The sequence below is a fragment of the Myxocyprinus asiaticus genome, chromosome 39 (genome assembly GCF_019703515.2).
Source record: "Myxocyprinus asiaticus isolate MX2 ecotype Aquarium Trade chromosome 39, UBuf_Myxa_2, whole genome shotgun sequence".
Taxonomy (NCBI): Eukaryota; Metazoa; Chordata; class Actinopteri; order Cypriniformes; family Catostomidae; genus Myxocyprinus; species Myxocyprinus asiaticus.
In genome coordinates this window covers 24,991,653-25,004,064 of record NC_059382.1, presented here as the reverse complement: position 1 = coordinate 25,004,064, position 12,412 = coordinate 24,991,653, and the positions used below count along the sequence as shown (strand labels likewise).

At 38.9% G+C, this 12,412-nt stretch overlaps 2 protein-coding genes across 4 annotated transcripts; both read right to left on the bottom strand.

The window, feature by feature from the left end:
- Window positions 1–960: 960 nt before the first annotated feature.
- LOC127430316 (dynein light chain 2, cytoplasmic) lies at window positions 961–4,915 on the bottom strand. Its single transcript, XM_051680041.1, has 3 exons — window positions 4,741–4,915; window positions 2,211–2,347; window positions 961–2,091 (listed from the first exon to the last, which is right to left on the bottom strand). The coding sequence occupies exons 2-3, from the start codon at window positions 2,340–2,342 to the stop codon at window positions 1,954–1,956; spliced, it is 270 nt and encodes an 89-aa protein (XP_051536001.1). The 5' UTR covers window positions 2,343–2,347; window positions 4,741–4,915; the 3' UTR covers window positions 961–1,953.
- Window positions 4,916–7,077: 2,162 nt separating this feature from the next.
- Window positions 7,078–12,027, bottom strand: LOC127430313 (serine/arginine-rich splicing factor 1A-like). 3 transcript variants are annotated; one of them, XM_051680039.1, is made up of 5 exons: window positions 11,888–12,027; window positions 11,561–11,769; window positions 9,145–9,338; window positions 8,872–9,044; window positions 7,078–7,608 (listed from the first exon to the last, which is right to left on the bottom strand). In XM_051680039.1, the coding sequence occupies exons 2-5, from the start codon at window positions 11,752–11,754 to the stop codon at window positions 7,540–7,542; spliced, it is 630 nt and encodes a 209-aa protein (XP_051535999.1). In that variant the 5' UTR covers window positions 11,755–11,769; window positions 11,888–12,027; the 3' UTR covers window positions 7,078–7,539. The 3 variants fall into 3 exon arrangements, with proteins under 3 accessions (XP_051535999.1, XP_051535997.1, XP_051535998.1); XM_051680037.1 differs by lacking the exon at window positions 7,078–7,608 and adding an exon at window positions 8,087–8,528; XM_051680038.1 differs by lacking the exon at window positions 7,078–7,608 and adding an exon at window positions 8,087–8,528 and having other exon boundaries at window positions 11,561–11,766; window positions 11,888–11,982.
- Window positions 12,028–12,412: the final 385 nt, after the last annotated feature.

Sequence of the window (12,412 nt, the reverse complement as noted above, 5' to 3'; positions counted from 1 at the left end):
CTGTCTATCTATCTATATGTCTGTCTGTTCGTCTGTCTATCCTCTATCTAACTATCTATCTATCGTCTGTCTATCTCTCTGTCTGTCTGTCCCTCCTTCGGTTCGTCTGTTCTATCTGTCTGTCTGTTCGTCTGTCTATCCTCTATCTAACTATCTATCGTCTATCTCTCTGTCTGTCTGTCCTTCCTTCGGTCCGTCTGTTCTATCTGTCTGTCTGTTCGTCTGTCTAACCGTCCGTCCATCTATCTATCTGTTATCTGTCTGTCTATCTATCTATCTATCTGTTATGTGTCTGTCTATCTATCTGTTATCTGTCCGTCCGTCCGTCCTTCATTCCGTCTGTTCTATCTATCTATCTATCTGTCTGTCTGTCATGTGAAACATGATCCTACTGAATATTACAAATGCCACATAATTCTAATAAAAGCATATACAATTCTTTAAGCTAAATCTGTTTTAAGAGCAGTCTGAAAGATAGCCATTGTGATATCATTAAAACTTAGAACAAGTAGGCTGCTAAACTTTCAGTGCCCTCATTAGTTTTATAGAACAGCAGTTAAATAATCATTTGACACCCCATCCTTCATCATTATACATGAATCCGTATCAGCTTCAGCAGTTTAATCATACGCTAGATTTGCAAAAATTAGCAACAAATGGCTCTTTAATAACAGGAATTATCACAGCAGGCCCCATAGAGACGTTTCATGATGATAGAGCTCCCTCTTGTGGTAGAAAAAGGGGAAGTTGCAAACATAACACTGTTAAAGGAATGTTCAATACATGTCAATCTCAAGCATGTGGCATAATGTTGATTATCAAAGATCCACCCTTGATAATTTTGCCGTGCAAGGTTCTCTTTTATCATTTCACATCAGAAGTTTCAGAGGGGGCACAAGGAAAATCTGCAGGGGCAATGCCACCCCTAGTCTCCCTTTTCTAAGCATATGAGTAAAACAGAGAGGACAAAGCAGAATCTTTTGTTTTGATCACACATTTTAATGAATTGACAGGCCTTGTTTCGTCATGGGTGGTACCTGAGTGGGTACAGTCCACGAAGCGTAAGTGTACAGTCCAAAGCAAAGGCATGTGCTATGTGCAAACTATACAAATGTTTGTGTAGACAGTCACTGAACAAAACTTTAAAAATGGAAGAAAAATAACATGCAAAGAAATTTTTATATGAAGTTAAATAGCAGAACAGAAGACAGGAAGACGCTCAAAACATTTGTGCAACTTTATCTAATTAATACATTCAGAAAACTGTTCTGCAGACATAAGGGACTTGACAACAAACTACTACAATCTGTTGTAAAATGAGTTAGTCTTTGCTCTTAAACTTTAATATTTAGTGTGCATCTCCATTACATACATCTAGTCCATTGAGTATTCAGGTAGACATTTCAAATAGTCAGGAATATTAATATGGGTTTTTTTCAAATGCAGTACCTCACCAGTATCAAACAAAAGAAAAAGAGACAAGAGGTTAAGCAAAAGAACACATTATTTACAGGCTAGCCTCTATACAACCAAGTGTGCTTGTACTCTCTGCCCCAACACCCCAAAATGACATACAGCGCATAGGAATCAAATTGTTACAGCACTAGGTCACCAAAAACATATCTATTTACAGCAGACATGTGTGCTGGTCAATAGATTTTCTCGCTTTTATTACACTTTTTGTTCCGTTTTAATTATACTACATATGTGCAAGGAAAAACCTGCAAGAACCATTAACACAACTTTGCCAATTAACAAGGGGCCTCTAATGAAAAGCAATTGAACTGCAACATGTACACAAGTAGTATGGGGAATGATCCATGCAGTTGTGCACAGCCAGCCTAGTCATGGTATGGTCTTGTTTTTATATTCATAGTGTGTGGGTAGATACGACATCAGCCACCAGTGCATCACAGTCTTCGTTGGAAATACATTCTACAGTCTGATCTTGAATCAGCCAGACTTGAACAGGAGAATGGCCACCTGCCCCAAGTAGAAGTAGATGAAGTGTTTCGTCTCATGAGTCACGTAGCTGCCGAAGTTCCTTCCCACAATGCAGTGCCACGTAGGATTGTATTTCTTGTCGAACTCCTGTAACACGAGACAACATGGTTTTAGCACAAAGCAGTACAAAATGTTAGCTCGACAAAACGTTATGAATAACAGGCCGAATGGAACGACAGCGCAGCTCGCATCTCGGTGCAATTCACCTTTTTGATGTATGCGGCAATGTCCTTCTCGATGTTGTATTTCTCCATGGCCTGCGTGGCACAGTCCACTGCATCCTGCTGCATGTCCTCAGACATGTCAGCATTCTTGATCACAGCCTTTCTGTCAGTCATGGTGTCTGAAAAATGGTGGTGGTGGTGGGGGTAGAGAGATGTAAACTCAGATAAAAGGAATATTCCAGGTTTAGTACAAGTTAAGCTTAATCGACAGCATTTGTGGCATAATGCTGATTACCATAAAAATTTATTTCAACTTGACCCTCCATTTCTGGGTTACAGTGGAAGTGAATGGAGAAAATCCGTAAACATTAAAATACTCACTGTTTCAATAGTACAGCCAAGAGACGTAAATTATATGCAAGTTAACATGATTTTAGTGCGATATAATCGCTTACCAACCTTTTCGGTGTAAAGTTATATCCAATTTTACAACTTTGTTGCCATGATGATGTAATGCAGTAAACTCTAAAACGACCATAAAAATGACATTTTAAACAACTTTACAGCTCAAATAAAACAAATTTTAACAGAAGAGTTACTTCAAGTGCTTTTATAAAATTATAAGCTTCACATTTCAGCCTTAACCCTTCAAAAATTGGCCCCATTCACTTCCATTGTAAGTGCCTCACTGTAACCTCGATTTTTGCTACGAGGGATGTCAACATTTATTTTTGTGGTGATCAACATTATGCCACAAATGCTGTTGATTGAACTTCACTTGTATTGAACCCAGAATGTAAGTTTTGCAGACCCAAGATGAATGCATTTGGGACATATGGCTCCACTGCTCGTCCAGTTGTGTTAAACAGTGGGCCCTTTCATGTGTGGTTTTCCTCCCACAATGCCAGGTAAATTCCTGACTGAATGCTATCAACTGAGAGGATCTGATTTAAGGAAATTCAGTGAAACTAGATACTTTCATTAAACCAAGCAGGTCTTTAATGGATATATCTGTCCAGTACTTTCATTTGCAATCTTTAAAGGAACAGTTCACCCAAAAATTGTAATTCTCTCATCATTTACTCACCCTCATGCCATCCCAGATGTGTTATGACAAAGATTTTTAGGAGAATATCTCAGCTCTGTAGGTCCATACAATACAAGTGAATGGTGTCCAGAACTTTGAAGCTCCAAAAAGCACATAAAGGCAGCATAAAAGTAATCCATACAACTCCAATGGTTAAATCTATGTATCCAGAAGAAATATGATAGGTGTGGATGAGAAACAGATCAATATTTTAAGTCCTTTTTTACGATCAATCTCCACTTTCACTTTTTATGTTTTTGGCAATTCGTATTCTTTGTGCATTATCACGACCTACTGGGCAGGGAGGAGAATTTAAAGTAAAAAATAGGAATTAAATATTGACTGGTTTCTCACCCACACCTAATATTGCTTCAGAAGATATGGATTCAACCACTGGAGCCATAAAAATTACTTTTATGCTGACTTTACAGTCTTCTTGGAGCTTCAAAGATCTGGCCACCATTCGCTTGCACTGTGAGAACCTAAAGAGCTGAAATATTCTTCTAAAAATATTTTTTGTTCTGCAGAAAACAGAAAGTCATACACATCTGGTATGGCATGAGAGTGAGTAAATGATGAGGTGAACTATCCCTTTAACTGCACTCCAAAATGTTGTTACAATTGCTCCCATGGTGCACAAAAGTAGATGTTAGGCAGAGCAATAGGGACCAACAGCCTCAGTCACCATTCACTTTCATTGTATGGAAAAATATGCACTTGAAGTTAATGCCAACTGAGGCTAACATTCTGCCAAACAGCTCCTAAAGGGTTTTACAGGAAAAATTGAGTCATACAGGTTTGGAGCAACATAAGGGTGATTTGTGGGTGAATTATCCCTTTAATACTGGGCCAAGAAATGTCCAGTTGTGTTCAAAAATTGCCATGCCATTTTTTTTAAGTGACATCCATTATAAAATTACTCGGAATCTGTTAGTTAACTGACATATCTGTAACACTGAGGGAAAGATAGATACACTGACAGCCCATGCACAGCTAATTTCAGCACTTGAAAATCCTCACATCATACCATATGCATCACAGATGATGACTGCCAACTATGGATGGAGCAGGTTATGTCACAATCATAGGGTGGCAAGTCGACTGATTCACTGATTAATTAAGGCCAGGATTTATTTATCAAGTCACTGGCAGGTCAGCATGGAGAATGCTACGTCACTGCTCCATTCACAGCGTGCGCATTTGATGCTCCAGCAGCGGATCAATGAAACTGTGGAAATCCAGGTGCACGCGGATATAAATGGCGTTCCCGTTGTAACATATTCATTTCAAAGTCAAATACGTGCTTTGCAAAAAAAACAACTGTTTGTATTTCTACCATATCAAATAATTTTGCAATTAATTAACATGTTACCTTCCCCCAGAAATCATTTAAAATGTCTAAAAGGAAAGCAATAAGCTCGAAATGCATGCAATATCATTTTGAAGATTGCTAAAAAAAAAAAAATCGCAAACTGTAGAACTCACCTGTCAACAATATCAGGCAACAGAAATTACCAATTCAAACAGCGTAGGAGCTTTCGTCGTTTCGGATGTCCCTTTGACGTTATGAGAGGAACATAAAGATCAAGTCAAACGCCGACTGGTGCCCGCTAAAATCTCTGGCTCTTCACAATGCCGTCCTACACAGCGCTCGCCATTGGCTGCAGACCAGCCGCTCCCCGCGCCCCTCTACCAGCATCTTATTTCAACCCACAATGCATCTTAAACCGGAGCGCACAGGAAAATGGGCTTGTTTGGTTGTAGGCAGCAGGATCGAGTAGGCCTACTTCCAGGAAGTACGGGAAATAGCTTAAATTAGCCTCGGTGGACCTTCACAGTGAAAACACTACATATATCGAGTACACCACTTATTGCAAGGTTATATGTATTAATGTAATGTACCTTTCATGGTCGATCCACAATGAACTACTACAATGAGAAAGTGCTGTAAAATGTCAGAACAGTACATTTTGAACTGTTTCACATCAGGGTTCTTATCAAATAGCACACTGATTCTTGAGATAATGGACAAAACGTCATACATACAAAAGTCTTTGTTGAAAAAAAAATTCATAAAATATTAAAAAAGTAAAATCACACACACACACACACACATATATATATATATATATATATATATATATATATATATATATATATAATTTCATTAGAATGTTTTTATTGCATGCTCTATACTTGAAAGCACATGTCCAAGTATAGAGGTCACAATATTAAATATAATATATCAAACTCACTCATAAATATATCAAACTCACCAGACCATGTGTTCTACTTTTGCATCCACCTTGAGCAGTATAAATGGGGTACTCAGTTACAGCTGACCGTCACATGTCCGCCATCTTTGATTTTAATGGGAATGACAATGAGGCTGTGAGGGATAGACTTGGTCTCTTCAATGGGCTGTACTGCAGTTTAGTGTTTTTGGATCGTTCCACGGAGAAAACATTGATAAAATGTCTGTCCAAGAACATTCAATATACAAAGAACTCCAGACAACATGAGCTGTGGAAAATCAGATGTGATATAGGAGCTTTATACCAGTCATGCCATTGAAGAGTGTACATCTATCCCTCACAACCTTGTCATTCCCATTAAAAATCAAAGATGGTGCTAGCATGAATAAGGTAATATTGTCTGATTTATTTAGGATTATACAAAAAATCTGACAGAATTGACCTAAAATGAGGACACAAGTTTTTTATGGAAAATGTGTTGCATTTTTAAACACTTTGTTTGGCAGTTGAAACAATGTTAAAGTCTCTGCAGTCACAGCTTCAACATGTCATCCCATTGTGATAATCTCTGATAAGAATGGTGCAATAATTTTGGCATTTTAGTTCAAGTTATAGAGGCAGCTTTAACTCAATAAAAAAAAAAAAAGAAAAGGCTCCTGAGGACAATATTCTGACAATCTGCCAGACATTTCAGAATATTGTGAAAAGAGAAAATCATTTATAGAATGTATTTTATCACTTAACTCCTTTATTAAACCATTATTAAATAAAGACTTTACTCTCTTGTTGGATGGATCAAATTAAAATGGCATGCTTTTTACTGTGTCTGATGAAGTTGACACAAATTACATTACACAAGTTATGTAGTAATTTACATTTTTTGGGGGGAAATGCATTTTTATAAAAGCCCATTCCCTCACATGTATCGTTAGCGGAGACCTTTTATCTACAAATATCCATTTCAAATTAACTTAGTTTAAAAAAATAAAAATAAAAAAATAAGATTTGTGGTTGTAAACTATGATAATCTAATCAAAGAGTGAGATAAACAAGCCATTTCAATATTGTATGAACATTACAATATTGAATAAAGATTGGAGCAGAATATTTGTATTGGACATCATTTCCAATCAAGCTGTAATTTTGCCAAATTATGCGAAAATTGTTAAAGGGATGCAAACATAAGATACGTGTAAAAGGTGAGAAAGTCATAGCAGGTGTTTCTTGTGGTATTTAGGGTAAAATAGTAGCTATGACATCAGCCTTAGCAAGACAAAGGAGTTGGACGTTATTTCAAAATTGTTAGAAATGTCATTTCCATCATAGAATTTGAGATGATGCGAGAATTTGTATAACTCCCAAAAAATTTTTAAAAAAGAAAGAAAAAAAGGACAAAAATAACAAATCTCCTGTGGCATGTGCAAACACTGGACATTGTTAGCAGACAAATAAAAACAAATTAGTGAGTGAATGTTTTTTTAGCAAGACTTTACAAGTGCCCAAAGTTGAACACCGTTACATTTATTGAAGATAAGTCAAGTTCATTATTCTGTAGGTCATTTACAGTTACCAAGCAACGTAACTTGGGAGCGGCTTATCCAAACAATTTCATAACATTAATTCAGCATTACTGAAAAGGCAAAAGAATGCACCAAACACTGATTTATGTACCAATGAAACCTTTATTGCTGCAAATTAAAAAAAACTGTTCACTTAAAAACAAAAACAAATGCTACTGATATTAAAGTCCGTAACTGGACAGTAGAAATCTAAAAATGCCTAAGTACAACCCCATCCCTAATGTACTTCCCTCAGTTTACCATACTGTTCCTGTTGAATCCATCCCAATAGACTGCTCCAGCATCTGTTCCTCCAATGTGTTTAAAAAAAAAAGAAAAAAAAAAAAAGAATTGAAGGGCCAAATTGTGTACATTTTCCAAATAAAGGGGACAGGGAGGGACACTTTTGAACTGGTCTTAAATCCTATGATCCTGGAGCAAATGATCTTGTTCCTTGTATCCAGCATTCCCTATCCTATCTTCATTATGTACTGATCCCAGTGATCCGGCATCCACTGAGTCTCTCCTCCAATCCAAACCTTAAATACCAGCAAAATCAAAACAAATGAGGTAAAGAGTTAGAATCAAATCCACTCAAACCGGTCTTCTTTGATGCATGCATACGGCACTTAGGCCAAGACAGAGACTATCAAAACAAATAACCCCACAAAGCCTAACACAATGACTGAAAGGAATTTTACAAGTTCATTTTGAATGTTGCAATCTAACCAGAATATGTTTGACCAGTACTTCACTATGCACCACAGATGCCAATGTTGAAATTTTCTGGTTAAGCATTTCAGATTTTTTTCTATCGTTCAAACTCAGCCTTTTACACATAGGATGGATTTAGTAATCCTTTATTACAATTCAGTTGTCATATCTAGAGGAAGACGGCATAAAACACAGTTATTGTGGAACCCATTACCCTATGAAACTTCCATACATGACATTAACAAAAATATCGGGAGCAATTACATATTACATCGTTTGGTCTATAAAAAGACTTCCACTTGGATTAAAAAAAGCAAAATTCAGTCAGTTAAAAATCTGTTAAAAAAAGAACCAAGAATGGGCACCAAAAAAAAAAAAAAAGTAATGACCAAAGAGGACAGGAAGACAACATCAAAAAACCACAACTGTCTCATGAAACAAGGGAAAAAAATTAAAACATGGGGTTGATGTGTTAAGACTGTAAAAACAAACAACGAATGGGTCAACAGCTCCACTAAAGTTACACCAGATAGGTGAGGAGTGGAATGCTTCAGGACCGAGAGCGACTACGGCTATGGTGAGGAGAGTATTGTGGGGATCCTCGGCTGCGACGTGGCGAGAAGCTTCGGCTGCGATTGTTGCTGCGACTACGACTCCTGCTGCGACTGCGACTCCTTGACCTTGATCTTCCATAGCTTGGACTGCGGGGACCGTCCACCTTCACACGGATGTATGCAGTTTCTCCCTGGCAGAGAAAGAACTTTCCACTGAGCAAGTAGAACATACAAGGAAGCTAACATTGCCATTATACTTACCAGATTTCCTGATATAACAGTTCCCTCAATGCAAACTGTGGCTTTCTGGCCACATATTAGGCATAATCCTATTCTTGTCCAAAACTAGGACTAATGTGTATAGGGAAGGCCAGTCCTTGGCATTTCATAAGAGAGGGCATTATTATCTAGCATTATTTATCTCCACAAAGAATGTGAATCCATGTCCTGGCATGCCATTAGAGATTCGCTTACCTTAATGAATATTCCAATGCTAAGCATATCCAAAAGTTCGGATTAAAATCTCAAACCTACCTCATGGGACCGGAATTTTGTGTTATCCAGTTTTCGTACGGCGTAGGTCATGTCTTCTTTTCGGACAAACTCCACCACACCAGTTCCATCTCGGAAAACGTCAGCATAACATACATCACCTGCTTCACGCATGTGATCCTTCAAATCCTGCCAGCTGCCGCTTGGTGGAAGCCCTACAACAAAATAACAAGTTTATTATGTTAAATGGGTTTTGAACGCATCTAATTGGTAACACTGCCAAGAGAAATCACCATATCAAAGGACACCCCTTACCTGAAACAATTACTCTGTACTCAGAACGCCTGGATGGGGGTCCGTATCTACCCCTGGGAGCCCCGCCGCCGCCACCACCACCACCTCCAAAACCTCCTCTCCCCATACCCCGTCCACTCCTCGGAAACTCCACTCGAAGCCGATAGCCATCATAGTCATAGCCATCCCGGGCATATACAGCATCTTCAGCATCTCTGAAGGAAACAGAGCAAGAAAAGCATGTAAATAACATCAATTCATCAAATGAAAGACCAGTCTTGGTGTCTAGGGGTCGCATTGAGTCACTAGTACACACAAGATCCTAATCCACAACCACTAATCTGCCCAAACTAGCAATGTGGCCAAATTTCGTAAAAGGAATAGTTCACCCTCTCATTTACTCACCCTCATGCCATCCCTGATGTGTATGACTTGCTTTCTTCTGCAGAACACAAATGAAGATATTTAGAAGAATATTTCAGCCCTGTTGGTCCTCACAATGCAAGTAAATGGTGACTAGAACTTTGAAGCTCTAAAAAGGACATTAAAGCATCATAAAAGTAATCCATATGACTCCAGTGGTTAAATCAATGTCTTCTGAAGCGATATGATGCGTGGGTGAGACACAGATCACTACTGAAGTCCTTTTTACTCTACACACTCTGGTGTGTAATGGCACTTTCCACTGCACGTTACGGTTCGACTCGACTCTGCTCGCTTTACTTTTCTGAGCTTGCTTTTCCACTGCAGTTAAGTGCCGCCTCAACGTGGGTGTGATTATAGGCTGATCATCATAGTTGTGCCGCCTCTACTGCCGTGACATCATCTTAAATGCGACACAAACATTACTGACCATAAACAATAGCACGACCGCTAGCTGTTAGCTACTAGCTCATTGTGCTGCATAAAGCAGTTGTTGCATGGTCATTTTACACAAGTATAACAGTTAAATTGGCCTGGTTGTTTTAGAAGCAAGCTTTCCAGTAGCTGGTCAACTAAATAAAGTGAAGCTTTCAGGCAGAATATAGAGTTAACATAACAAAACGTACCAACCTCCATCGTGGACTCCAACAATGCCAAGTCCAGGGCACTCTCCCTCCCATTGCTCGCCAGTCTATTACCACAGATAGCGTCCATTTGGTCGAACCACTTCCACTTTCTTCTGTTTGAACCACTCCGGCTGTTGTGGTCCTTGATGGTTCTAAGTTTTTTTTTAACTTTTCCCTTCACTGTTGGTAGATCCGGTGGTAGCCGTGTGCGGCCAACAGCTGAGACACTTCCTGAAAGACCTTTTCATTTTGCGTCGCTAACGAGAGGAATGTCTGCAACTCGTTTACTGACCATGGCGTGGTTTTTGTGCACAGCCATTTCTTTGTACAATTCGAAAGTTGTGTGAACAAATGATATTGCTGTCACTGTTGCTAACTTTAAAACTAGCAGGTTGATGTCCCGTGTCGCAAATCCAGTGACTATTATCTCTGACCAATCAGTGATCTGCAGGGTTTTCACATTTAGTATCGGCTCGGCTCGCTTGGAACCTCGACCAAGGTGGTACTAAAAAAAGTATCAGGTACTATCCACAGTGGAAAACCCCCAAAAAGCGAGCAGAGTGGAGTCGAGCTGTACCGTGCAGTGGAAAAGCCCCATAAGTGACTTTCACATTCAGCCACCAACTGGTCGGGTCTGGTCAAAGGTGGAAATTGATAGTAAAAAAGGAACTTAAAATACCAGACATATTACTTCTGAAGACATGGATTAAACCACTGGAGTCGTATGGATTACTTTATATGCTTTTTGTATCTTCAAAGTTCTGGTCACCATTCACTACACAGCTAAGATTTTGTTCTAAAAAACGTAATTTGTGTTTTGCAGAGAAAAGAGAGTCATACACATCTGGGATGGCATGAGGGTGAATAAATGAGAGAATTTATTTGTTTGGGTGAACTATTCATTTTAATAGCTGAAAACCACAATGCACATACAGAAAAAATGAGCACTTATTTCCAGTTCAAGTTCAATGTAGCCTATTTGAAACAAGCTGAGAGTCATTGGTCTTGTTACAATGCTAATTTCCATTCCAAACTTACGTAAATAAAGCCTAACAAAAGACCATATTTAACTAAAGCCTTTAGCTTAAAACGCAGAATTCAAAGTTAGAAAGTCTACAAAATATTAGTGGCTCTTGTAACCAAAGTCATTATACACAAATTGAGCTGAAAACATGGAGAGCACGGCTAAGCTAATTAGCATGCTAGTCAGCAAAAAGCACGTAAACTAAATGAGCTTCTTTAGTTGCAAGCGCATTAATACACAAAGCATGGAAACAGTGTCAAACAGAACAGTTTCTTTACGTTTTGATATGTTAAGAACGAAGCAAATCACGCTAACAAACAAGCTAGCTTCTCCTTGCTTAAGGCTCAAGGTTCAGTTTACACACCTGGGGTCTTCAAACTCAACAAAGGCGAATGGAGGTCCGCCTCGCCGGTTTTTCAGATCTATGTCTCGAATGGCTCCGTACTTGTAAAACACATCTTCAACATCTTTGGTGCGGATATCGGGGGGCAGATTACCAACATAGATGCGGCAGTCATTACTTCCAGCAGGGCCGCGGATCACACCACCACCAGACATCTCTTAACCTTCCTGCTGATCAGAGAAATAAATGACGATTTTCAGTATCTGTGTTCAACGGGTATTTGTTAAACATTCGAAATACGTTCAATCGAACGCAACACCACACAAAAACAAACACAAAAAGTTTTACTATTGTTCGAAGCGTTGCACGCGCACACCGGGAGCGTGTTTCCTCTGTCGCGAGGGCCGCTTCCTCATCAGAAGGCGGATTTACCCACGGCGGATTGATCTGGGGACATTGACTGGTTGGCGGGTAAAAGAATAGCTACGTCCGAAACGCGAAATAGGTCATGTAGTGACGTCCAAAACAATCAGGATGTTTGTGTGGGTGGACAAGTAGTGTATGGATAGGTAAGATAAGAAACAAATTAGCTATGTCAAGCATTAATCATTTACAGAGTTGTTTTAGTCTGGCCCTTGGGTGAAGTCTATTTATTTATTATTGCTTGTTGCACCTGATGCAAGCGATAATGATAGGTGTGGGTGAGAAACAGATCAATATTTAAGTCCTTTTTATGTATAAATTATTTTCCCTGCCCAGTAGATGGCGATATGCACAAAGAATGTGAATTGCCAAAACAAAGAATGTGAAAGTGAAAGTGTAGATTTACAGTATAAAAGGGCTTAAATATTGATTTGTTTCTCACCCACACTT